The 25,814-nt window shown below is 48.1% G+C and overlaps 2 protein-coding genes across 2 annotated transcripts; both read left to right on the forward strand.

Annotated features, from left to right (window-relative positions):
- Nucleotides 1-11,354: 11,354 nt before the first annotated feature.
- On the forward strand, nt 11,355-14,046 carry LOC138096741 (C-C motif chemokine 17-like). The gene is made up of 3 exons (XM_068993021.1): nt 11,355-11,424; nt 13,203-13,320; nt 13,926-14,046. Exons 1-3 carry the CDS (start codon nt 11,355-11,357, stop codon nt 14,044-14,046), a joined length of 309 nt encoding a protein of 102 aa, XP_068849122.1.
- Nucleotides 14,047-19,510: 5,464 nt separating this feature from the next.
- On the forward strand, nt 19,511-23,772 carry LOC138096742 (C-C motif chemokine 17-like). The gene is made up of 3 exons (XM_068993022.1): nt 19,511-19,580; nt 22,930-23,047; nt 23,652-23,772. The coding sequence occupies exons 1-3, from the start codon at nt 19,511-19,513 to the stop codon at nt 23,770-23,772; spliced, it is 309 nt and encodes a 102-aa protein (XP_068849123.1).
- Nucleotides 23,773-25,814: the final 2,042 nt, after the last annotated feature.

The raw sequence follows: 25,814 nt of genomic DNA on the forward strand, positions 1-25,814 counted from the left end.
TGTCAATCAGGGACACAATGGGGGCAATCTCTCTCTAAGCATGCTGACTAGATTATGCTTCTAAAAACCTTACTACATAGCTCTGGAGTGCAAGTGAAAGAAGAGAATTTTCGGGAATCATTTCAGGCAATTCATAAGCACTGTTACTGGTTGAACCCAGAAAAAGGGACTTTGCATCTTAATGAGTGGAAAGAAGTGATGCGTTGTTTGCGTAGAGCCTATCGATCTGGGGAACCCATTCCTATAAGCGTGTGGTCTCCTTGTAACCTTACATACTACTTTGGCTCCTATACAATCTGAACGGTCTGACTCTTCTGATTCAGAATCTGATGCTCCTGCTTCTCCTGCATCTCAGGAGTCGCTTGTCCGGCTGCCTCATATTTATGAAAATCTTGATAAAGGGAAATATAATCCTTCGGAAGGGGAGAGAGAGGCTCAACTTTTGAGTCCTAAATCCCACGTTAACTCTGGTATGGGACAACATCCTGAAGCTTTCCCTTTATCACCAGCCTCACAGCCTTCAGCTCCTTGGCCAGAGCCCCCTATAGCTCAGGAATCCCCTCCACTAGATCCTGATACACCATGGGATGATGGGGTACTTAGAGCCGCAGTCACAATACCAAAGACATCTGTGTCTGCTCTCTCATCTTTTCAACAAGCTGTACGAGCAGTGAGGCGACAAGGTGACCTTGATACTTTGGTTTTGCCTGCTATCGTGACTGAGGTGCCCCCTAATGCTGAACTTTCACACGGCGGGGTACAATTTGAACATACTCCTCTCTCTTTTAAAACTATTAAGGAGATTAAACAGGCATGCACGCAATACAGAACTATGTCTCCTTACGCTCCAGGTCTTATTCAGGGGTTGGCTCAGTCTGAACAGCTCATTCCTTGTGATTGAGAAACGATTCCTAGAACTTGCTTATCCACTTCGGAATTTTTACAGTTCTGAACATGGTGGCAAGATGAGGTCTCTCGACAGGCTCAAAGAAATGCAGCTGCTAATCCTCCTCTTGATATTACTGTGGAACAATTAATGGGTCAGGAGCATATCAAGGGGTTCAGAGACAACTACAATTCGATGATCAACTTATAAGTCAAATAAGATTTATTTGTCTTAGGGCATGGGAAAAGGTTAGCCCCCCAGGACTGTCTCATCCTTCTTTTGTTAATGTAAAACAATCTAATGAAGAAACTTATACTGATTTTATCACCCAATTAAGACAAAATCTGGTGAGAACTGTTGCTCAAATTGAATTAAGGGATATGTTATTACCGATGCTTGCCTATGGTAATGCAAATTCAGAATTTCAAAAGGTCTTACAGCCTCTCAAAACACAAGGAAAGCCTCTAGAGGGTTACATTAAGGCTTGTCATGATATTGGATCAGAACCCTATAAGATGCAATTGTTGGCTCAAGCCATTACGGGCTTGAAACAATAAATGAATCAGGAGACTAAATGTCTAAGTTGTGGTAAGAGAGGACACGTGCAGAAAAATTTCAAGACTAATAAAAACACACCTAATAAGCCTGCTCCCACAATGAAAAGACACCTGGATCATGCCTTCGCTGTAATAAAGACACTCATTGGGCTAATCAGTGTAGACCTAAATTCATAAAAATGAATCCCCTTTGTCAGCAAACTGGAAGAAGGGCTCCGCTCAGGGCCCATCAAGCAATATGAGCTCTCAACAGACCTGGAAAGCTGTTCCTTTTGTGTACCCAGCCAGCGAACAGCAACCTCCTCCAGCCCTTTCAAACCATACACCTGGGTTGCCAACCTCCTTCCTGCAACATCTGGGAGTGCAACATTAGATATCCCCGCCATTGATAATTTACTTCTTATGCCAGCTATGGTAATTTATGAAATCCCTATAGGAATTAAAGGTCCAGTACCTAAAAGAAGTCTGGGGTTATTATTAGGACACAGTAGTTTAACAAGTAAGGGAGTTCAAGTCCTAATGGGGGTTATAGATGAAGATTATGAGGGCAAAATTTCTATTATGATGAAAACAGAGTATCCTTATCAAATAATAAAAGGAGATTGTATAGCTCAGTTGTTATTATTACCTTATATCACTACTAGTAAATCTCATTTAAAAAACTGGAGGATTTGGAAGTACAGGAAAACAGGTATATTGGCAAACTTTTGTATCTGATTCTAGACCCACATTGTCTGTATATATTAATAATAAGCAATATTCAGGACTTGTAGATACTGGAGCTGATGTTTCTATAATATCTAAAAAGCATTGGCCAGTTTCTTGGCCTTTAACAGATATCCCTATTATGTTAACTGGAATTGGAACTATGCAAAATATTCAAAAAAGTACTACTATTTTGACCTGTTCAGGCCCCGAACAACAACCTGCAACTTTACAACCTTTAGTTGCAGATATCCCTATTAATTTATGGGGACAAGATCTATTGATGCAATGGGGAGCTTATGTAACAATTCCTACTATATCTTCTCAAGCTAAACAAATTATGGCAAATATGGGATACAATCCTGTTCAAAATAAACAGGTTGTGGGGCCCACTGCCAAACAACAAAAAAGAGCACTTAAATTGACATGGAAATCTGACAAGCCTATTTGGACAGAGCAGTGGCCCCTATCACATGAAAAGTTACAGGCTCTTGGACAGCTAGTAGAAGAGCAATTATCTCTTAATCATATTGCCTCAACTACTAGTCCTTGGAATTCTCCTGTCTTTGTTATTAAGAAGAAATCTGGGAAATGAAGAATGTTGACTGATTTAAGAAAAATTAATGCTATCCCAAAGAAAGGCATTGCCAAAGAATGCTCAAACTACCACACAATTACACTCATCTCACACGCTAGTAAGGTAATGCTCAAAATTCTCCAAGCCAGGCTTCAACAATATGTGAACCATGAACTTCCAGATGTTCAAGCTGGTTTTAGAAAAGGCAGAGGAACCAGAGATCAAGTTGCCAACATCCGCTGGATCATGGAAAAAGCAAGAGAGTTCCAGAAAAACATCGTTTTCTGTTTTATTGACTATGCCAAAGCCTTTGACTGTGTGGATCACAATAAACTGTGGAAAATTCTGAAAGAGATGGGAATACCAGACCACCTGATCTGCCTCTTGAGAAACCTATATGCAGGTCAGGAAGCAGCAGTTAGAACTGGACATGGAACAACACACTGGTTCCAAATAGGAAAAGGAGTACGTCAAGGCTGTATATTGTCACCCTGCTTATTTAACTTATATGCAGAGTACATTATGAGAAACGCTGGGCTGGAAGAAGCACAAGCTGGAATCAAGATTGCCGGGAGAAATATCAATAACCTCAGATATGCAGATGACACCACCCTTATGGCAGAAAGTGAAGAGGAACTAAAAAGCCTCTTGATGAAAGTGAAAGTGGAGAGTGAAAAAGTTGGCCTAAAGTTCAACATTCAGAAAACGAAGATCATGGCATCTTGTCCCATCACTTTATGGGAAATAGATGGAGAAACAGTGTCAGACTTTATTTTTGGGGGGGTCCAAAATCACTGCAGATGGTGATAGCAGCCATGAAATTAAAAGACGTTTACTCCTTGGCAGGAAAGTTATGACCAACCTAGATAGCATATTCAAAAGCAGAGACATTACTTTGCCAACAAAGGTCTGTCTAGTCAAGGCTATGGTTTTTCCAGTGGTCATGTATGGAAAGCTGAGCACCTAAGAATTGATGCTTTTGAACTGTGGTGTTGGAGAAGACTCTTGAGAGTCTCTTGAACTGCAAGGAGATCCAACCAGTCCATTCTAAAAGAGATCAGTCCCGGGTATTCTTTGGAAGGACTGATGCTAAGGCTGAAACTCCAATATTTTGGCCACCTCATGCGAAGAGTTGACTCATTGGAAAAGACTGATGCTGGGAGGGATTGGGGGCAGGAGAAGGGGACAACAGAGGATGAGATGGCTGGATGGCATCACCAACTCGATGGACATGAGTTTGAGTGAACTCTGGGAGTTGGTGATGAACAGGGAGGCCTGGCGTGCTGCAGTTCACGGGGTCACAAAGAGTCGGACACGACTGAGCGACTGAACTGAATGCTATAATCAAACCTATGGGTGCTTTATAACCAGCCATTCCATCACCTTCTATGATACCACAAAATTGGAAAATAAAAATCATTGATCTTAAAGATTGTTTTTATACTATTCCTCTACAAGAATCTGATGCTCTCTGTTTTGCTTTTACTGTACCATCAATTAATAATAAAAAACCAGTGTCTCAATATTACTGGAAGGTATTGCCACAAGGAATGCTTAATAGTCCTACATTATGTCAATTATATGTCTCCCAACCACTTGAATTTATTAGAAAATAATTCCCTCATGCTTTTATTATCCACTATATGGATGACATTCTTTTAGCTTCTCCTTCTGCTGAGAAACATCAACGTATTTTCTTAAATACAGAGTTTAAAGAATATGGCTTACATATTGCTGTTGATAAATTACAAGAGCAGGAAGCTTATACCTATTTAGGATATATATTCCAAAGAAATATTACTAAACCACAAAAAATACAAATTTGAACTGATTCCTTGAAAACTTTAAATGGTTTTCAGAAATTACTGGTGGTGGTTTAGTCGCTAAGTCGTGTCCAACTCTTGTGGCCCCATTGACTGTAGTCTACCAGGCTCCTCTGTCTATGGGATTCTTTAGGCAAGACTACTGGGGTGGGTTGCCATTTAGGAAATATAAATTGGTCGTGACCATCTTTAGGAATTCCCAATCATTCCTTAACACATCTATTTCAGATCCTACAAGGAGACTCTGATTTCAATAATCCCCTGGTACTAACAGAACAGGCTAAACAGGAATTGGATCTTGTAAATCAAGCTATCCAGCAAAGACAAACAAGTAAACCTGACTGTGCCAATTTCTTTACTTATTCTTCCTACTTTAGATTCCCCTACAGGAATATTATGGCAACCACAGGGTATCCTTGAATGGGGATTTTTATCCCACACTCCTAAGAAAATAATGACTACTTACATAATGCTTATTCCCTTTCTTATTTCAAAAATGAGACCCAGATGTATACAACTTTTCTGGTTATTATCAGTATGAAATTGTTCTTCCTTTCACTAATGATCAAATCTATAGATTATTTATTACCAGTATAGATTGGCAAATTGCCATTGCTGATTTCATAGTTGAGGTTCATAACCATTTTCCAGAGTCACCTTTGAGTACTATTGCTGCTAAACACAAATGGATAATTCCTATTACTAGTAAAACAATTCCTCTTACTAACGCCCCCATGTATTTTACTGACAGAAATAAAACTCTCAAAGCCGGTTATACTGGACCCACAACAAAGGTTTGGCAATCTAGCCTAGCCTCTGTTCAACAAGCAGAATTAGAGGCTATTGCTATCTTATTACAGGATGTTTCTACAGTATTAAATATTATATCAGATTTTCAATATGCTGTACGGATAACACAAATTATTGAAACCATGTCTCTACCAAAGGCTTCTTCTAAGTCATCTATTATTACCATATTATCTCAATTACAAAATATAGTAAGGCTTCGTTCTGCCCCTTTTTACATTACATGTATCAGATCTCATTCTAATTTGCCCAGACCATTGGCAAAGAGCAATGATCCCACGGACTCTTTGCTAATTGCATTTCTTACTCCTTATAAATTTCATCAACTCACACATTCAAATACACTGGCTTGATGAATAAATTTCAGTTATGCAGACAAGGAGCTTGAAGTACTGTTTCTGCCTGCCCTACATGGACTCTTACTCACCACGTTCCTACAACTACAGGGGTTAATCCCAGAGGCCATTATCCCAATGATATTTGACAGACTGATGTTACTCATGTCCCTTCTTTTGGACATTTGGGAGCTGTTCAGGTTTCCGTGGATACTTATTCGGGCATGATTTCTGCTTCTGCTCATTCTTTTTTTTTTTTTTATTAGGGGGGCCCATGGAGGGCCCCCCGGAAATCCATCCTAGGATTGCAGCGGCCGGCCCTGTGGAAGGGAACGCCACCACCACTCTGCTTCTGCTCATTCTGGAGAAACATCTGCTCATGTTATCTCACATTTTTTGGAAGCCTTTTCTTACGTGGCCCTACCAAAACATGTTAAAACCAATAATGGCCCTACATATGTGAGTCATGGTTTTGCAACATTTTTATCTGATTGAAATATTTCTCATTCTATAGGCATTCCATACAATTCTTAAGGCCAGGCTATTATTAAACACGCTCATTGTACTCTAAAAAATAAGTTATTTAAACAGAAAGGGGGAGAGAAGTATGGCATATAGATAACACCAAAAGAGAAATTAGCCCAAGCTTTACTTATTTTAGATTGGATCATAAAATGCCAGGAGCAACGCTGCATTTTTCAGAACATTGTTCTTAGTGAAAATTATACTCCTGGTTAAATGATTGCAGATAATACTCCGGTAGGGTGGGAGAATGCTATGAACAACTGGTGTAAGGGCCTTAGACTTAAGAAAGGACAAGGTTATGCTCTTGTAATTTCAGACGACGGACAACACCACTGGATACCAGGAAGGCATGTCAAAGTAAGGAAAGAAGAGGAGATGGTTTGACATCTATTCTCCCGGAGAGCTGCCAGTGATGGGGATAACAAGACTGACAACCAGCAATTACTCCGAACTGGCTCCAAGGACCAACAAAGCCAAACCGCTTACTTGGGGTCAATTGAAGAAACTGACCACTGAAAGGGAAAAATTGGCCAAAGAACAGGGACAGCCCTTGACCTCGGCTGCCTTGTTCTTGGCTATGTTATCTGTGGTAATTGCCACGGTAGGTGCCAATCACACTTATTGGGCATATGTGCCCAATCCTCCTCTATTAAGACCAATTATGTGGGAGGATTCTTCTGTTCCACTTTTCATAAATGATTCTTCTTGGTTACCCGGACCTTTTGACCCGCGCCTTCCTTTAAAACCAGAAGAAGAGGGCCGACAACTTTCAAATGTTAGTGTTAATTATACTGTGGGAACAGATCTAACCCCTATATGTATGGGAGCAGAAACTCATTGTCTTAAAAGAGGATTACAAAGTTGGCTATTTATAGTTAAAGAATCTCAAGGGAAAAAAATTAATTCTTTCTTATTAGAGGCATTTTCCTTTAATATCACAGGAGAAAATACTACTATGTTTCCACCCCATCTACCTAACTATGTTATTTCTATAAAATCTGGACTAGGACATTGGGTACAATGGAAATTATGTAATGCTAATACTGGACATGCTGCACTCAATATGCCAGCAAATTTGGAAAACTCAGCAGTGGCCACAGGACTGGAAAAGGTCAGTTTTCATTCCAATCCCAAAGAAAGGCAATGCCAAAGAATGCTCAAACTACCGCACAATTGCATTCATCTCACACACTAGTAAGGTAATGCTCAAAATTCTCCAAGCCAAGCTTCAGCAATATGTGAACCATGAACTTCCAGATATTCAAGCTGGTTTTAGAAAAGCCAGAGGAACCAGAGATCAAGTTGCCAACATCCGCTGGATCATGGAAAAAGCAAGAGAGTTCCAGAAAAACATCTATTTCTGCTTTATTGACTATGCCAGAGCCTTTGACTGTGTGGATCACAATAAACTGTGGAAAATTCTGAAAGAGATGGGAATACCAGACCACCTGACCTGCCTCTTGAGAAACCTATATGCAGGTCAGGAAGCAACAGTTAGAACTGGACATGGAACAACACTGCTAAGTGCTACTACTGCTAAGTCACTTCAGTCATGTCCGACTCTGTGCAACCCCATAGACGGCAGCCCACCAGGCTCCCCTGTCCCTGGGATTCTCTAGGCAAGAAAACTGGAGTGGGTTGCCATTTACTGGTTCCAAATAGGAAAAGGAGTATGTCAAGGCTGTATATTGTCACCCTGCTTATTTAACTTATATGCAGAGTACATCATGAGAAACGTGGGGCTGGAAGAAGCACAAGCTGGAATCAAGATTGCTGGGAGAAATATCAATCACCTCAGATATGCAGATGACACCACCCTTATGGCAGAAAGTGAAGAGGAACTAAAAAGCCTCTTGATGAAAGTGAAAGTGGAGAGTGAAAAAGTTGGCCTAAAGTTCAACATTCAGAAAACTAAGATCAAGGCATCTTGTCCCATCACTTTATGGGAAATAGATGGGGAAACAGTGGAAACAGTGTCAGACTTTATTTTTGGGGGGGTCCAAAATCACTGCAGATGGTGATTGCAGCCATAAAATTAAAAGATACTTACTCCTTGGCAGGAAAGTTATGACCAACCTAGATAGCATATCCAAAAGCAGAGACATTACTTTGCCAACTAAGGTCCATCTAGTCAAGGCTATGGTTTTTCCAGTGGTCATGTATGGATGTGAAAGTTGGACTGTGAAGAAAGCTGAGTGCCAAAGAATCAATGCTTTTGAACTGTGGTGTTGGAGAAGACTCTTGAGAGTCCCTTGGACTGCAAGGAGATCCAATCAGTCCATTCTAAAGGAGATCAGTCCTGGGTGTTCTTTGGAAGGACTGATGTTAAAGCTGAAACTCCGGTACTTTGGCCACCTCATGCGAAGACTTGACTCATTGGAAAAGACTCTGATGCTGGGAGGGATTGGGGGCAGGAGGAGAAGGGGACAACAGAGGATGAGATGGATGGATGGCATCATCGACTTGATGGATGTGAGTTTGAGGGAACTCCAGGAGTTGGTGATGGACAGGGAGGCCTGGCATGCTGTGGTTCATGGGGTTGCAAAGAGTCGGACACGACTGAGCGACTGAACTGAACTGAATACTGGACATTTTATGCCCAGTACTTCTGATGGAGAAATTATTGATTGGAGTCCCAGAGGAGATCCTTTGGATAAAAACAATAATTTGGATTTGTCTCTATTGTTAAACAATACTTATGACTCCATGAATAACATTGTTAATAGCTCTATATAGTGGCATGGAGGGAGTTTCTCCCCTCCCTTGCCTCAATTACCTTATATGCCTTTACAATCAGAATTGTGGAAAATATCATCTGTCTTCCAAGCCATAACAGCATAGAAGGGGCAATTTAATTCAACAATATCCAGTCATTTCTTACATTTTGATAAAAATTCAACCCACTGGATTAAAGCATTTGTTTACCTTTCATATTCTTGATAGGACCTACTTTTTATATTGCCTCTTCTGGGTTACTTACTTGTCAAAATTGTTCCTTTTACACTTGTATCAATTCTTATCTCCAATTTCAGAATGACTATTCTCTATATATTCTAAAAACCAGATGTGGAGTATGGCTTCCTGTTAAAGTGAATAGACCATGGCAGGATAGCCCCACAGTCTGTACTGTAGAAGAAATCCTTAAGAAAGTGTCAAAACACACTAAATGGTTAATTGGACTGTTAATTGCTACCGTTTTAGGAATTATTGCTGTAGCTACTATAGCAGCTGTAGCAGGAGCAGCATTACATCAGAGTGTCCAGACTGTGCAGTTTGTGCAGGAATGGCAGAAAGATTCTGATGGCCTTTGGCCTATCCAAAGACAAATAGATGGAAAATCAGCCGCACCAATGGCTGATTTACAACAGGTTTTTATACTACTAGGTGATCAAGTAAACAGTCTGTAAAAACAGATTCGTCTTAAGTATGATTGGAATATTTCTTCTTTTTGTGTCACTCCTCACAAATATAATGAATCTTCGTTTCATTGGGACAAAGTTAAACAACACCTCTTAAATCAAGGTAAACTGTCTCGGGGTAGTAATAGTTTACAGCAAAAGATCATGGAAACTTTCTCTCAGAAACTACACTTTTTACAAAGATCGAACCTGGAGGAAGCAGCAGCAGATGGGATTTCTCAATTAAATCCCACTCCTCCCTTGGAAACTATCAGAGGATCAATGGTTGGTTTTATGTTAATTTTTATGTGCCTTTTTTTCTGTGCCTTTTTTTCTGTTTCTACATAGTCTGGCAACAAATCACCAAGAAAGTCAACAGACAACAACAGCAATTAGCGACTATCGCTTTGGCTTCTATGATCAACAACAATCATCAAAAATAAGCTTCTAAAAATAAAAAAGGGGGATACATAAGGAATATGCTCTGCACAGGCCCGTACTATAATTAGCAGGGCTTCTTTGAAACATAAGAATGACTTTCTCATCACTCCCAGGCGAAGGGCTGGGAGCAGTAAAAAGTACAATGTGGAAAAACATCTTGAAAACAAGATGTTGAAGTACTGATGTGACTGATGGAAAAGCATTAGTGACTGTTCTCGTGACCAGAGCCTTGAGGGAATTGCTGAGAAAAGTTGTCACTAGCTGATGGGCTAAACAGAGACATGAAAGGCCTGAAGCTTTGACATTGAGGACTGTGCATTGTATATCCTTATCCCCAATCTGAGATTGTAAAAAACAGATATCTCTAGAGCACGTACAAGGAAGTAGAATTTAGCAACAAAAGCACACAAGGATTAGGGTCTGGGCTTTTGCCTGAATGGCTTCAGCCCCCTGATTCCCACTTTATTTCTGAGTCTTATTTTCCTTTATTCTTCTGCAGCACCACTCCCTCAGGTCAGTTCGTTGTAGAGCTGGTCCCAACACTGTTGAGCCTGTACTCCCCAACAAGAGTGGCCACCACAGTGAGAGGCACCTGGAGAGTAGCCCCCGCTCACTTCAGCTAGAGAAAAGCCCACCTAGCAACAAAGACCCGCCAAAAAGTAATCAATAAATGAAACTATAAAAACAGAAACCTGTAGGGCTCTGGCCTGCTGTGGTCCAAAGCCCAGCCTGGTAAAGGACCCACACCCAGGCTGTCTGGGCCCCAGGCCTTTCTCAGGTTGCAATGGAGCTACCCCTGCAGATGCCCGTGCAGCCTGCTGACCCTCCGAGGAGGCCTTCCCAGCACCCAAAAGCTCCTCCAGGTGGGCAGTCCCTCTTGGCCCCAGCCTGGCTGGCCTACCCCTTGCCCAGGGCGCACCAAACATGAAGGACGTTGCCCAGCCTGAGCAGGGATGCAGCCAGCTGAGGATGGAGGCATCTGTTTTATCTGAGGAACCAACAAATGTCCCCTGCGAAAGGAGAAGTGTATCATGGCTCCCAGATACCCATACCCCACCTCTATCCCCAACGGAGTGCCCTTCTCTGGAAAGCCGCAAACATTCCAAGACAGGACTTCTGCTGAATCATCCCGAATTCTTTGAATTCCACGGGTCTAGGGAAGGATGTGGGTGAGGTGATCAGAGGCGGGGCAAGATCCCCAAAGGGGTTAAATAGGTCACCTCCACCCTGGGAGTTCACCCTGGTCTCCCCTGAGCAGAGAGACCCGCACGCAGAGACCTTCTCCCCGGCTCCTGGCACCATGGCCCCCCTGAAGACGCTGCTCCTGGTCGCCCTCCTCCTGGGGGCTCTCCTGCAGGACGCCCACGCAGGTGAGAGCAGAAGAGAGACACAGGAGGAAGGGACACTGGGCAAGGAGGGGTGGGGCCGCTAAGACCTCAGCAGCTACACACGCACATACTCCTGCACCCCACTTCCTCCTGCAAAGGTGTGAGAGGCTGGCAGCAATAGGATTTAGAGGGAGGCGTTCAAAGGGAAATGATATGATGAAGAGGCGGAGGAGGAAGATGAATGACCTAGGACTTGGGGCTCAGCTTCTGGGGAAAAAATGGCTTGCACATCTCCCCCTGCAAGTGTCATGAGGCAGTGGCTGTGATTGTGATTTGACAGTGGACAAGGAGCAATTCTCACAAGTATTTGTTAAGGGTCTGTTTATTTAATGGGTTTTTATATACAATGAGGGGCTTCCCTGGTAGCTCAGCTGGTAAAGAATCCACCTGCAATGCAGGAGACCCCGGTTCAGTTCCTGGGTTAGGAAGATTCCCTGGAGAAGGAATAGGAAGACTCCAGTTTTCATGGGCTTTCCTGGTGGCCCAGACGGTAAAGATCCTCCTGCAATGCGGGACACCTGGCTTTGGAAGATCCCTTGGAGGAGGATATGGCAACCCCCTCTAGTATTCCTGCTGGGAGAAGAAGCCCCATGGACAGAGGAGCCTGTCGGGGCTACAGTCCATGCGGTGTCAAAGAGTCGGACACGACTAGGCACCTAAGCACAGCACAGCACGTACAGTGAGGGCTGGCATCCAGGCAGGAGCTCACGGGCCCGGAGCAGGTGGAAAAAGAGCGGTTCTTATACTCAGGTGGGAAAGGAAGGCTGAGCTAAGGTTGCTATTTTCGAGAACAAAGTTGGTCAGGGGCCCGTGTGGTGACACAGTGACAGGGTCGCAGTCTTCGGGGCTAGCTTAATGGGGTGACCTTCACAGTTAGCCACACATCTCACTTTTGTAAAAGCCTGGGCCTGGACAGCTCTGTGTCAGTCAAACCAAGCTCCACCCCCAAGATGGTGAGAGGACACTCCGAGGCTTCTCGGAAAGCACCTTGCTATGGTCTGAATTGAAGCCACAGATCATCTGTTTGCCAGTTTGCAGATACTGGATGATTTTTTCTCGTGCTAAGATGAGGACACCAAGCCCCGGGAAAGTGTATTCACACCCGGGCCTCCACTTTCTCATCTGTAGAATGGGGTAGTGACAGCACCTGTCTCCAGGTGTGCTTGAGGACTGAAGGAGCGGCTGCAGCAAAGGGTCAGCCCAGAGCCTGGTCCAGAGTCAATGTTTGGTGATTCCGGGCTGGTCTGAGTGTGAGCACACATGGATGCACACACATGCAGACACACACATATATGCGCAGACTTCCCAAGCACATACAGATCCACACCTGCACACAGATCTCCACACACAAATGTGCACACGCACAAAGATGCACACACAGGCATGTGTACACAAATCCTCTCAAGCACATATAGACATGTGCACAGACAGACACACAAACACCGCAGGGCCCCTCAAAGCACACACGCGACCTCATGTACACAAATGTGCACACTCTGACAGGCTCACACACAAAGACACAGGTGCAGACCCCTCACATACTCCCCCACACAGAAACACGATCACGGAGCCCCCCGAGGAGACCCCTCCCAACCACACAGACACACACATGCAGAAATGCACACGCAAGGACCCACAGGATACCACACACACACAGACTCCTCACTACAGAGACACACACACACACGTGCTGGCCCTCACAGACCCTCCCCAAGCAGACATGCGCACACATACCTGTTCCTGCTTGGCCTTCCCCACAGCTCGAGCAGGCAGCGTGGGCTGGGAGTGCTGCGTACAGTTCTACAAAGGATCCATTCCCCAAAACGAGCTGGTGGATTGGTACCGGACCTCGGGCAATTGTCCCAACAATGCCATTGTGTAAGTCTGCCCCTGCTGCTCCCCTCTGCCCCCCTTCTTACCCCGGGAGCTGAATGTGGGAGAAGGTGGACCCCGGAGCTCCCGGAAGGGCCACTGCGGAGGGGAGAGGACAGACCGGGGCCTTCATCTCTTGTCGCCTTGGTCTTGCTCCTCAGGGCAGCTCCCACTCCACACTCTGTGAACCCCCAATGGACCTCAGGCTGTGAGGTCTAAGCTCTTGATACATTTATGAGGAAAGGGAGGCCCTGAGAGACATGGGACAGCCCCATGCACAGGGGCAGTCAGCGCCCCACATGGTCGCCTCTGCAGCCTGGGGCTGAGCCCTGAGCCCCTCCCGCGCACCCCTCATCCCCAGGGTTACCTGGATGCAGATGGTCTGAGTTGGGGAGCAAAGCCGTGCAGCCCTGGCTCCCTGGATCACTGAGGACAGAGCCGAGGAGAGAGCCTGGGGTCCCAGAACTGCTGCTGCCACCCTAGGTGACTCCTGGCGAGTTCCAGCCCCTCTCGGGGGCTTGAGTCCTGGTCATCACAGGGTGAGGCTGTGCCAGGACTCCAGAAGGCCTCCCTGCCCTGACCCCCCACCATGGTGTTCTCTTTCCATGTAGGCTGGTGACTCGCTCTGGCAGAACCCTTTGTGCAAACCCCAAGGACAGAAAGGTGAAGACGGCAGTGAGGTACTTGCAGAGACACATGAAGTCACCTAATCTGGCCTTCCAGGAGTCTTGACCCCTCCTGGACCTCTTGTAGACCTCCCGCCTCCATGTTCATTACCCCAATCCCCAGCTCCTGGAGCCAGAGGAGGCCCTGCAAGGATAAAGAGGTCCCTTGTCCCCTTTTCTGATTAAAGTCTTTCTCCCCCATCTGGGTTCTGCATATTCTGTCCTCCCTGGCCTGTTGCCCTGGAAGGGCCCTCAGAGAACATCTTGTCTCTCCCTGTTCACGTTAGAGAGAGAAGCTGAAGCTTCGGGTGCAGACCACCCTCAGGGAGAGGGGGCCCCGGGAGAGAAATGGGGGCAGGGGTGGGGCTGAGGGATGTGGGATGAGCAGGGCAGGGGTGACAAGAGGCCAGCTGCCACCGCCCCTGCTCTGCTGCATGAGAGCAGGAAGAAGCCCCAGGAAGGGGCTTCCAGCTCACCTCCCATCTAATCTGCTCCCTGCGTCCTCACACACCTGATCCCAATTCCACGAATGTTTCCAGGATTCTTTCCAGGCAGGCTGGGGTTCTGCCAAGTACTGGGGAGCTCCCTGGTGCCAGGGACTCCTGCAGCCCCTTCTCCATCTTGCCTACCTCTCAGCCCCCCAACCACACACTGCAGCCCAGCCAGCCCCAGAGGGTCTTTGTAAGCCCAGCTGCACCCCCGTCTCCTGGCTCCAACTCCAGGCCCGCTCCTAAGGCTGGAGTTACTCCCCCTTGTCCTGAGTGCCCCAGCCCAGCCTCACCCCTGCACCCACTCGTCCCCATGGCCCGCAGCCCTCATCTCCCACTCCCATCAGGCTGCTTCCCACATGGTCCCATGATCCCTACTGACCTGAAGTGCGAGCCCCGCCCTACCAGGTGACATCGCCCCCAGCCTCAGCCCAAGCCAGCCTGCGGGAAGCCATCCTGGCTGCCACCCCTCCCGCCTCTCCTGCTCTTAGGGATGGGGGACGGTAGGGCAGCCATGGGGGTTGTTTTCCTGTTGACTTCTGTGAGGGTCTGTAGTCCTGATTCCTCCATCATATTGGGAGCTCAGTGAGCCTCCCTAGAGAATCCACAGCCCAAGTGCTCAGCAGGATGGAGAAGGACTCATCCCTAAACCCCTGTCCAGGACCAGCTGAGGACTGGAGTCATGGGGAATGGACAGAAGTTGGGATCTTCAGATTCTAGATCTGTCTCACTCTCCTCACCAGCCGTGGGCCTGTGGCTTCTCTCCCTGGGGCGAAGTCTAGGGACAGGGGCAGTGCGTCCTTCTCTCATGGAATTCGGTGTTATTTGGCTGGGCTCAAATCAAGTTCTTTTCAGGCAAAGTTTATGCCCTCTGCTGCCGCCTTGTGGTCAATTGTCTTATTGACGGGCAGACATCAGAGCCAAGCCAACGAATAAAAGCGATGATAATAAGGTCGATGATGGTGGGGAATTATCTTATCCGTGACCCCAGGGTCTTCTCAGCCACCGGTGGGCTCTTTCTCTGCCCCTGGTCTCAAGGAGTATCCCTCGAACAACCACCTCTGATCCAGAGTCTTTGGGAGCAGCCCAGTCTGAGTCCTTTGTGGGAAAATGTTGTCTGGATCCACAGTGTAAGAAGTGGGGCAAAGATGATCTCAAAATGAGGGGAGACAAGGAGGAGCCCCTGCGACAGCAAGGGAGAACAAGGGTGGAGCCTAGACCTCCTCACCCTGCAATAAAGACACTCAGGAAATCCCCTGATGGTCAGTGGTTAGCTCTTGGCGCGTTTGCTGCTGTGGCCCTGGGTTCAATCCCTGGTCAGGGAGCTAAGATCTTGCTAAGCCATGCAGCACAGCCAAAAAGAAGAAGAAGAAGGAGACACTCAGAGATCATGCATGTAATCCCAGTGCATTGCAAACTCGCCTTAAAAGAATAAGAACTTTTCTCCTAGTGAATCTTCCTAGAGGCCCTTATTGTGAACTTGGATAAGTAGAGGACTATGAACAGGTAAGGGGGGGCCTGAGGGTCACAGAGCAAGGGGGTGGGTGGCTTAAAGGTCCCTCAGTGGAGGACAGGTGGAGCCAGGACTGGCAACAACATGCAGGATTCGGAATCCAAGTGCTTCCTAGCAGGGTCAGTTGCAGGTGGCTGGGGGGAAGAGGCAGGAGATGCAACCAGCCACCGTGTTCCCCTGGGAAGAAGCCATTTTAAGGAATCGTGACAGGGAGACTCGCCCAAAAGTAGGGAGGCAGGAAGCGAGAGGACAGGGCAGGGACCAGAGGACACAGACCAGCAGGGAGGCTCACTGGCCTCTCATTGCTCCTTCCACCTGGAAGGGGCTTCCTCTCTCCCGCATCTGACATCCAGCCCCCTTCTGAGCTCAGCTCAAACGCTGCCTCCCTCAGGAAGCCCTCCCTGATCTCCGTGGTTGCAGTGATGCCCACTCTGTGCCCTCCTCCAGCTCCCTGCTTGCACCTTCGCTTTACCACATTGTCCACTGCAAACACAGTTACTTGCAAGTTTGACTCCCCGAGGAGCTCCTTGGGGCAGGTATTTCTGACAGGCAACCCGGTACTTCCGGATTCATTTATGAGAAGGGGGAAGTCCTTTGTGCATAGTGAACATTTGAGATATATATTTTCATCAACAAGCTCCCGTGTGAATCCCGTGAGGAGCACGTCAAGAAAGAAGCTCCCGGAGGAGCGGTGCCCGGATAAGTAACTGCGCTTCAGTCTCGGCGTTGACGTGGAATTCAGAATTGCGCTGCTCTTCAGTTGGCCATCAGAGGGCGCTCCAGCTCTCAATCAAGATGGATGCGCCTGACCACCGGGGCCCTGGCCTCAGCGGGGTCCCCAGGGGCTGGTCACCCACGTCGGATTATAGCTGCTCAAAGCCTCGGGTCAGCGTGTCTACGGCGGGTCAGCGTGTCTATGGCTGGCCAGCTCTTCTCCTGAGGGAGCTGGGCAGGGAAACACTGCCAGGGGTTAACAGGAGAAGAGGAAGAAGGAAAACCACTGCTAGGAATTGCATGGCCACTGAGTCCAGATGCAGCGCAGGCAGCGCTGAGAGCACTGAGCTAGGGGCTTTTTCACCGTGTTTTTTAGATTCTGAATTTGTCTATTTGGCATACATTTGTCACGAGTTACACCTCCCCTGTGATCTGGCTCTCGAAGGGACGCAAAAATCATACTGCAAACTCTTCAACCAATCCTGAGTCCCCCCGCCAGCCATCTCCTTTATATAACTCACTTCCCAAACCAGTATGTCCCCAAATCACCAAGCGCTGGGTACCAGACAATGAGGGACAGCGCCCTGCGCTCCAAAACCCGCTATCATGACTCCCACCGGCCGGCCCTCAATCGTTGCCCCCGCCCTGCCCTGCCTTTTCCATGGAAACCCAATAAGGGTTGTGGCCTTGGCATTCCCCAGGCTCCTCCTTCTGCCCTGTGTGGGCTGGCATGGCCCCTCCTCTTGGGAAAGGTAAGTAATAATGGCATTGAGTCCCTACATACATTTAAATCCCATGAGTACATTTTATTAATTTATTTTTATTGAAGTATAGTTGATTTATAATGTTATTTTCCATAGTTGAGTAAAATGACTCAGTTATTTATACATTTGTATATATAATTATATACACATACATTCCTTTTTATTCTATTCTTTTCCATTATGGTTTATTCCAGGACAATGAATATAGCTCCCCATGCTGCACAGTAGGACCCTGTTATCCATCTATTTCATTTGTAACAATTTGCATCAACCCCAGTACTTTGGCCACCTCATGCGAAGAGTTGACTCATTGGAAAAGACTCTGATGCTGGGAGGGATTGGGGTAGGAGGAGAAGGGGACGACAGAGGATGAATGAGATGGCTGGATGGTATCACGGACTCAATGGACGTGAGTCTGAGTGAACTCCAGGAGATGGTGATGGACAGGGAGGCCTGGCGTGCTGCCAGGGGTTGCGAAGAGTCGGACACGACTGAGTGACTGAACTGAACTGAACCTGCAGGAAGCAGCACCAGGTGGGATTTCTCAATTAAATCCCACTCCTCCCTTGAAAATTATCAGAGGATCAATGGCTGGTTTTATGTTAATTTTTCTGTGCCTTTTTTTCTGTGCCTTTTTTTCTGTTTCTACATAGTCTGGCAACAAATCACCAAGAAAGTCAACAGACAACAACAGCAATTAGCGACTATCGCTTTGGCTTCTATGATCAACAACAATCATCAAAAATAAGCTTCTAAAAATAAAAAAGGGGGATATATAGGGAATATGCTCTGCACAGGCCCGTACTATAATTAGCAGGGCTTCTTTGAAACATAAGAATGACTTTCTCATCACTCCCAGGCGAAGGGCTGGGAACAGTAAAAAGTACAATGTGGAAAAACATCTTGAAAACAAGATGTTGAAGTACTGATGTGACTGATGGAAAAGCATTAGTGACTGTTCTCGTGACCAGAGGCTTGAGGGAGTTGCTGAGAAAAGTTGTCACTAGCTGATGGGCTAAACAGAGACATGAAAGGCCTGAAGCTTTGACATTGAGGACTGTGCATTGTATATCCTTATCCCCAGTCTGAGATTGTAAAAAACAGATATCTCTAGAGCACGTACAAGGAAGTAGAATTTAGCAACAAAAGCACACAAGGATTAGGGTCTGGGCTTTTGCCTGAATGGCTTCAGCCCCCTGATTCCCACTTTATTTCTGAGTCTTATTTTCCTTTATTCTTCTACAGCACCACTCCCTCAGGTCAGTTCGTTGTAGAGCTGGTCCCAACACTGTTGAGCCTGTACTCCCCAACAAGAGTGGCCACCGCAGTGAGAGGCACCTAGAGAGTAGCCCCCGCTCACTTCAGCTAGAGAAAAGCCCACCTAGCGACAAAGACCCGCCAAAAAGTAATCAATAAATGAAACTATAAAAACAGAAACCTGTAGGGCTCTGGCCTGCTGTGGTCCAAAGCCCAGCCTGGTAAAGGACCCACACCCAGGCCGTCTGGGCCCCAGGCCTTTCTCAGGTTGCAATGGAGCTACCCCTGCAGAAAGATGCCTGTGCAGCCTGCTGACCCTCCGAGGAGGCCTTCCCAGCACCCAAAAGCTCCTCCAGGTGGGCAGTCCCTCTTGGCCCCAGCCTGGCTGGCCTACCCCTTGCCCAGGGTGCACCAAACATGAAGGACGTTGCCCAGCCTGAGCAGGGATGCAGCCAGCTGAGGATGGAGGCGTCTCAGTTCTATTTGAGGAACCAAGAAATGTCCCCTGTGAAAGGAGAAGTGTATCATGGCCCCCGGATACACATACCCCACCTCTGTCCCCAACGGAGTGCCCTTCTCTGGAAAGCCGCAAACATTCCAAGACAGGACTTCTGCTGAATCATCCCGAATTCTTTGAATTCCACGGGTCTAGGGAAGGATGTGGGTGAGGTGATCAGAGGCGGGGCAAGATCCCCAAAGGGGTTAAATAGGTCACCTCCACCCTGGGAGTTCACCCTGGTCTCCCCTGAGCAGAGGGACCCGCACGCAGAGACCTTCTCCCCGGCTCCTGGCACCATGGCCCCCCTGAAGACGCTGCTCCTGGTCGCCCTCCTCCTGGGGGCTCTCCTGCAGGACGCCCACGCAGGTGAGAGCAGAGGAGAGACACAGGAGGAAGGGACACTGGGCAAGGAGGGGTGGGGCCGCTAAGACCTCAGCAGCTGCACACGCACATACTCCTGCACCCCACTTCCTCCTGCAAAGGTGTGAGAGGCTGGCAGCAATAGGATTTAGAGGGAGGCGTTCAAAGGGAAATGATATGATGAAGAGGCGGAGGAGGAAGATGAATGTCCTAGGACTTGGGGCTCAGCTTCTGGGGAAAAAATGGCTTGCACATCTCCCCCTGCAAGTGTCATGAGGCAGTGGCTGTGATTGTGATTTGACAGTGGACAAGTGCCGGGGTCCAGCCCCGGTGGATCCAGGGTGATTCGAAGGTGGGGACGGCGTCGGCGTCTTTGGAAAAAAACATATTTAATTACAGATACAGAGAGAGAGTAGAAACGGATAGTGTGTGGCAGATAGTGTAGTGGAGAAAAGGAGGCTGAATCCAGATGGGGATTCAGCCAAAGAAACGGGAGCAAGAAGGAAGCGACATGGGGGAATCAGTCTTTCCGGAAACGGATCCGATTTGTTTATATTGGGGTTTGCTTATATACCTTTTGTTACATATAGGGATGAATACAGAGTCACGTGGGGGTCAGCAGTTCTGACCTCTATCAAAATCAGGTGCTTTACATAAAAAGGTCTTAGGGATTTTATGATCCTTTCTTTCTGATAACCAAAAAACTTATTTCTTCCAAAGGTATTTTTTCTTAAACCAGGCACCACCCTCCAAATAAACTTACATTCCTATAGGGTGAGGGTGTAGTGAGTTAAAATCAAGAAAGGAATTTATTTAACCCAAGATTAACATGATTAATCTTAAAGGTTAATGCTTATTTCTCCTATATGCTTAAAGGTTAATACTTACTTCTTCCTATATGCTAGTTATATTCATTATAAGGGTAGGGAACATGGAGATTTAACAGCAAACATCAGCCCAACAAATGAAAATCCTTTCACCAATGCTCCCCTTAAAATCTATTTAGTCTTAAGATAGTGATGAAGTTACATTTTTACATAGCAAGGACACAGTGATTTATAACAAAGTACAGTGATCTATTACAAAAGAGAAAATTCATTAACTCAAAAAGTCTAGTATTGCTAACATCAAAAACTACTATATTTCCTTTTCTATATTCCAAATACATTGATTAATATATTCCCAGGTGCCTAAGGACATGGAGGCCTGGCGGCAATCATTGACTCAACAAGAAGAAAAGCCCTATGCTAATTAAGACTTTCAAAATACTCCAAAACTCTCTGTGCTGTTTATGGTTAAGAGGTAGTAAACAATCATGTGCGTAGTGGCAGGAGTATGGATAATCCTGTCACACAAGCTAGTCTGTCAGCAGAGAGGTTTGACCTAAGACACCGTTGTCACACCCAGGGCAGGGAATTAGCAGCAATTATTGGCACAACAAATGAAAAACTCTTCACCAATATAATTCCTAACCAACCCACTATACTAATAATTTCCAACTCCCCAAAAGAATTTGCCTTTAGTAAGTCTAAAACATCTCATGCCTCTCAGGTTGGGAGGCTGTAAACAATCACATGTGGCCAGACGAACCTATACAGGTGGGCTAGATAACCTTCAGAGGAGTCCGTAAGCTGAAACACTTTTGTCACGCCCAGGAATTTTTATTGTCTTGGAGCTGCGCGTTTACTCCGTCTCCGAGAGAAATGGTTATGGGGGAGAGTCCCCCGTAAAGTCAGACGTGTAGGTGAGAGCATAAAACAGACTCTGGTTTTGGGATTAGATGCTCGAGAACAGGGGGTTTCCTGAGGCTTGATCACGCCTTTGCATATGCCAAGCCTCCTTCCTCATGACCTTTGCCATGGGTGGAGTTCCTTACGCTGGCCCCCGGCAGACAAGGAATAATTCTCACAATTATTTGTTAAGAGTCTGTTTATTTAATGGGTTTTTATATACAATGAGGGGCTTCCCTGGTAGCTCAGCTGGTAAAGAATCCACCTGCAATGCAGGAGACCCCGGTTCAGTTCCTGGGTTTGGAAGATTCCCTGGCGAAGGAATAGAAAGACTCCAGTTCTCATGGGCTTTCCTGGTGGCCCAGACGGTAAAGATCCTCCTGCAATGCGGGAGACCTGGCTTTGGAAGGTCCTTTGGAGGAGGATATGGCAACCCCCTCTAGTATTCCTGCTGGGAGAAGAAGCCCCATGGACAGAGGAGCCTGGCGGGGCTACAGTCCATGCGGTGTCAAAGAGTCGGACACGACTAGGCACCTAAGCACAGCACAGCATGTACAGTGAGGGCTGGCATCCAGGCAGGAGCTCACGGGCCCAGAGCAGGTGGAAAAAGAGAAATTCTTATACTCAGGTGGGAAAGGAAGGCTGAGCTAAGGTTGCTATTTTAGAGAAACAAAGCCGGTGTGGCGACACAGTGATAGGGTTGCAGTCTTCGGGGCTAGCTTAATGGGGTGACCTTCACAGTTAGCCACACATCTCACTTTTGTAAAAGCCTGGGCCTGGACAGCTCCGTGTCAGTCAAACCAAGCCCACCCCCAAGATGGTGAGAGGACACTCCGAGGCTTCTCGGAAAGCACCTTGCTATGGTCTGAATCGAAGCCACAGATCATCTGTTTGCCAGTTTGCAGATACTGGATGATTTTTTCTCGTGCTAAGATGAGGACACCAAGCACCGGGAAAGTGTGTTCACACCCGGGCCTCCACTTTCTCATCTGTAGAATGGGGTAGTGACAGCACCTGTCTCCAGGTGTGCTTGAGGACTGAAGGAGCGGCTGCAGCAAAGGGTCAGCCCAGAGCCTGGTCCAGAGTCAATGTTTGGTGATTCCGGGCTGGTCTGAGTGTGAGCACACATGGATGCACACACATGCAGACACACACATATATGCGCAGACTTCCCAAGCACATACAGATCCACACCTGCACACAGATCTCCACACACAAATGTGCACACGCACAAAGACGCACACACAGGCATGTGTACACAAATCCTCTCAAGCACATATAGACATGTGCACAGACAGACACACAAACACCACAGGGCCCCTCAAAGCACACACATGACCTCATGCACACAAACGTGCACACTCTGACAGGCTCACACACAAAGACACAGGTGCAGACCCCTCACATACTCCCCCACACAGAAACACGATCATGGAGCCCCCCGAGGAGACCCCTCCCAACCACACAGACACACACATGCAGAAATGCACACGCAAGGACCCACAGGATACCACACACACACAGACTTCTCACTACAGAGACACACACACACGTGCTGGCCCTCACAGACCCTCCCCAAGCAGACATACACACACATACATGTTCCTGCTTGGCCTTCCCCACAGCTCGAGCAGGCAGCGTGGGCCGGGAGTGCTGCCTACAGTTCTACAAAGGATCCATTCCCAAAAAGGCGCTCATGGATTGGTACCCGACCTCGGGCGATTGTCCCAACAACGCCATTGTGTAAGTCTGCCCCTGCTGCTCCCCTCTGCCCCCCTTCTTACCCCGGGAGCTGAATGTGGGAGAAGGTGGACCCCGGAGCTCCCGGAAGGGCCACTGCGGAGGGGAGAGGACAGACCGGGGCCTTCATCTCTTGTCGCCTTGGTCTTGCTCCTCAGGGCAGCTCCCACTCCACACTCTGTGAACCCCCAATGGACCTCAGGCTGTGAGGTCTAAGCTCTTGATACATTTATGAGGAAAGGGAGGCCCTGAGGGACATGGGACAGCCCCATGCACAGGGGCAGTCAGCGCCCCACATGGTCGCCTCTGCAGCCTGGGGCTGAGCCCTGAGCCCCTCCCGCGCACCCCTCATCCCCAGGGTTACCTGGATGCAGATGGTCTGAGGTGGGGAGCAAAGCCGTGCAGCCCTGGCTCCCTGGAAGGGTCGGGGATCACTGAGGACAGAGCCTGGGGTCCCAGAACTGCTGCTGCCACCCTGGATGACTCCAGGCGAGTTCCAGCCCCTCTTGGGGGCTTGGGTCCTGGTCATCACAGGGTGAGGCTGTGCCAGGACTCCAGAAGGCCTCCCTGCCCTGACCCCCCACCATGGTGTTCTCTTTCCATGTAGGCTGGTGACTCGCTCTGGCAGAACCATTTGTGCAAACCCCAAGGACAAAAAGGTGAAGAAGGCAGTGAGGTACTTGCAGAAACACATGAAGTCACCTAATCTGGCCTTCCAGGAGTCTTGACCCCTCCTGGACCTCTTGTAGACCTCCCGCCTCCATGTTCATTACCCCAATCCCCAGCTCCTGGAGCCAGAGGCCCTACAAGGATAAAGAGGCCCCTTGTCCCCTTTTCTGATTAAAGTCTTTCTCCCCCATCTGGGTTCTGCATATTCTGTCCTCCCTGGCCTGTCGCCCTGGAAGGGCCCTCAGAGAACATCTTGTCTCTCTCTGTTCACGTTAGAGAGAGAAGCTGAAGCTTCGGGTGCAGACCACCCTCAGGGAGAGGGGGCCCCGGGAGAGAGACGGGGGCAGGGGTGGGGCTGAGGGATGTGGGATGAGCAGGGCAGGGGTGACAAGAGGCCAGTTGCCCCCGCCCCTGCTCTGCTGCATGAGAGCAGGAAGAAGCCCCAGGAAGGGGCTTCCAGCTCACCTCCCATCTAATCTGCTCCCAGCGTCCTCACACCTGATCCCAATTCCACGAATGTTTCCAGGATTCTTTCCAGGCAGGCTGGGGTTCTGCCAAGTACTGGGGAGCTCCCTGGTGCCAGGGACTCCTGCAGCCCCTTCTCCATCTTGCCTACCTCTCAGCCCCCCAACCACACACTGCAGCCCAGCCAGCCCCAGAGGGTCTTTGTAAGCCCAGCTGCACCCCCGTCTCCTGGCTCCAACTCCAGGCCCGCTCCTAAGGCTGGAGTTACTCCCCCTTGTCCTGAGTGCCCCGGCCCAGCCTCACCCCTGCACCCACTCGTCCCCATGGCCCGCAGCCCTCATCTCCCACTCCCATCAGGCTGCTTCCCACATGGTCCCATGATCCCTACTGACCTGAAGTGCGAGCCCCGCCCTACCAGGTGACATCGCCCCCAGCCTCAGCCCAAGCCAGCCTGCGGGAAGCCATCCTGGCTGCCACCCCTCCCGCCTCTCCTGCTCTTAGGGATGGGGGACGGTAGGGCAGCCATGGGGGTTGTTTTCCTGTTGACTTCTGTGAGGGTCTGTAGTCCTGATTCCTCCATCATATTGGGAGCTCAGTGAGCCTCCCTAGAGAATCCACAGCCCAAGTGCTCAGAAGGATGGAGAAGGACCATCCCTAAACCTCTCTGTCCAGGCCCAGCTGAGGACTGGAGTCATGGGGAATGGACAGAAGTTGGGATCTTCAGATTCTAGATCTGTCTCACTCTCCTCACCAGCCGTGGGCCTGTGGCTTCTCTCCCTGGGGCGAAGTCTAGGGACAGGGGCAGTGCGTCCTTCTCTCATGGAATTCGGTGTTATTTGGCTGGGCTGCAAATCAGAGTTCTTTTCAGGCAAAGTTTATGCCCTCTGCTGCCGCCTTGTGGTCAATTGTCTTATTGACGGGCAGACATCAGAGCCAAGCCAACGAATAAAAGCGATGATAATAATAAGGTCGATGATGGTGGGGAATTATCTTATCCGTGACCCCAGGGTCTTCTCAGCCACCGGTGGGCTCTTTCTCTGCCCCTGGTCTCAAGGAGTATCCCTCGAACAACCACCTCTGATCCAGAGTCTTTGGGAGCAGCCCAGTCTGAGTCCTTTGTGGGAAAATGTTGTCTGGATCCACAGTGTAAGGAGTGGGGCAAAGATGATCTCAAAATGAGGGGAGGCAAGGAGGAGCCCCTGCGACAGCAAGGGAGAACAAGGGTGGAGCCTAGACCTCCTCACCCTGCAATAAAGACACTCAGGAAATCCCCTGATGGTCAGTGGTTAGCTCTTGGCGCGTTTGCTGCTGTGGCCCTGGGTTCAGTCCCTGGTCAGGGAGCTAAGATCTTGCTAAGCCATGCAGCACAGCCAAAAAGAAGAAGAAGGAGACACTCAGAGATCATGCATGTAATCCCAGTGCATTGCAAACTCGCCTTAAAAGAATAAGAACTTTTCTCCTAGTGAATCTTCCTAGAGGCCCTTATTGTGAACTTGGATAAGTAGAGGACTATGAACAGGTAAGGGGGGGCCTGAGGGTCACAGAGCAAGGGGGTGGGTGGCTTAAAGGTCCCTCAGTGGAGGACAGGTGGAGCCAGGACTGGCAACAACATGCAGGATTCGGAATCCAAGTGCTT

This window comes from Capricornis sumatraensis, chromosome 20 (assembly GCF_032405125.1).
Source record: "Capricornis sumatraensis isolate serow.1 chromosome 20, serow.2, whole genome shotgun sequence".
Taxonomy (NCBI): domain Eukaryota; kingdom Metazoa; phylum Chordata; class Mammalia; order Artiodactyla; family Bovidae; genus Capricornis; species Capricornis sumatraensis.

Coding starts and splice junctions, on each gene's coding strand:
- LOC138096741 (XM_068993021.1), top strand. CDS start 11,355: ATGGCCCCCCTGAAGACGCTGCTCCTGGTCGCCCTCCTCCTGGGGGCT. Junction 11,425..13,202: donor CCTGCAGGACGCCCACGCAG/GTGAGAGCAGAA, acceptor CCTTCCCCACAG/CTCGAGCAGGCAGCGTGGGC. Junction 13,321..13,925: donor TGTCCCAACAATGCCATTGT/GTAAGTCTGCCC, acceptor CTTTCCATGTAG/GCTGGTGACTCGCTCTGGCA.
- LOC138096742 (XM_068993022.1), top strand. CDS start 19,511: ATGGCCCCCCTGAAGACGCTGCTCCTGGTCGCCCTCCTCCTGGGGGCT. Junction 19,581..22,929: donor CCTGCAGGACGCCCACGCAG/GTGAGAGCAGAG, acceptor CCTTCCCCACAG/CTCGAGCAGGCAGCGTGGGC. Junction 23,048..23,651: donor TGTCCCAACAACGCCATTGT/GTAAGTCTGCCC, acceptor CTTTCCATGTAG/GCTGGTGACTCGCTCTGGCA.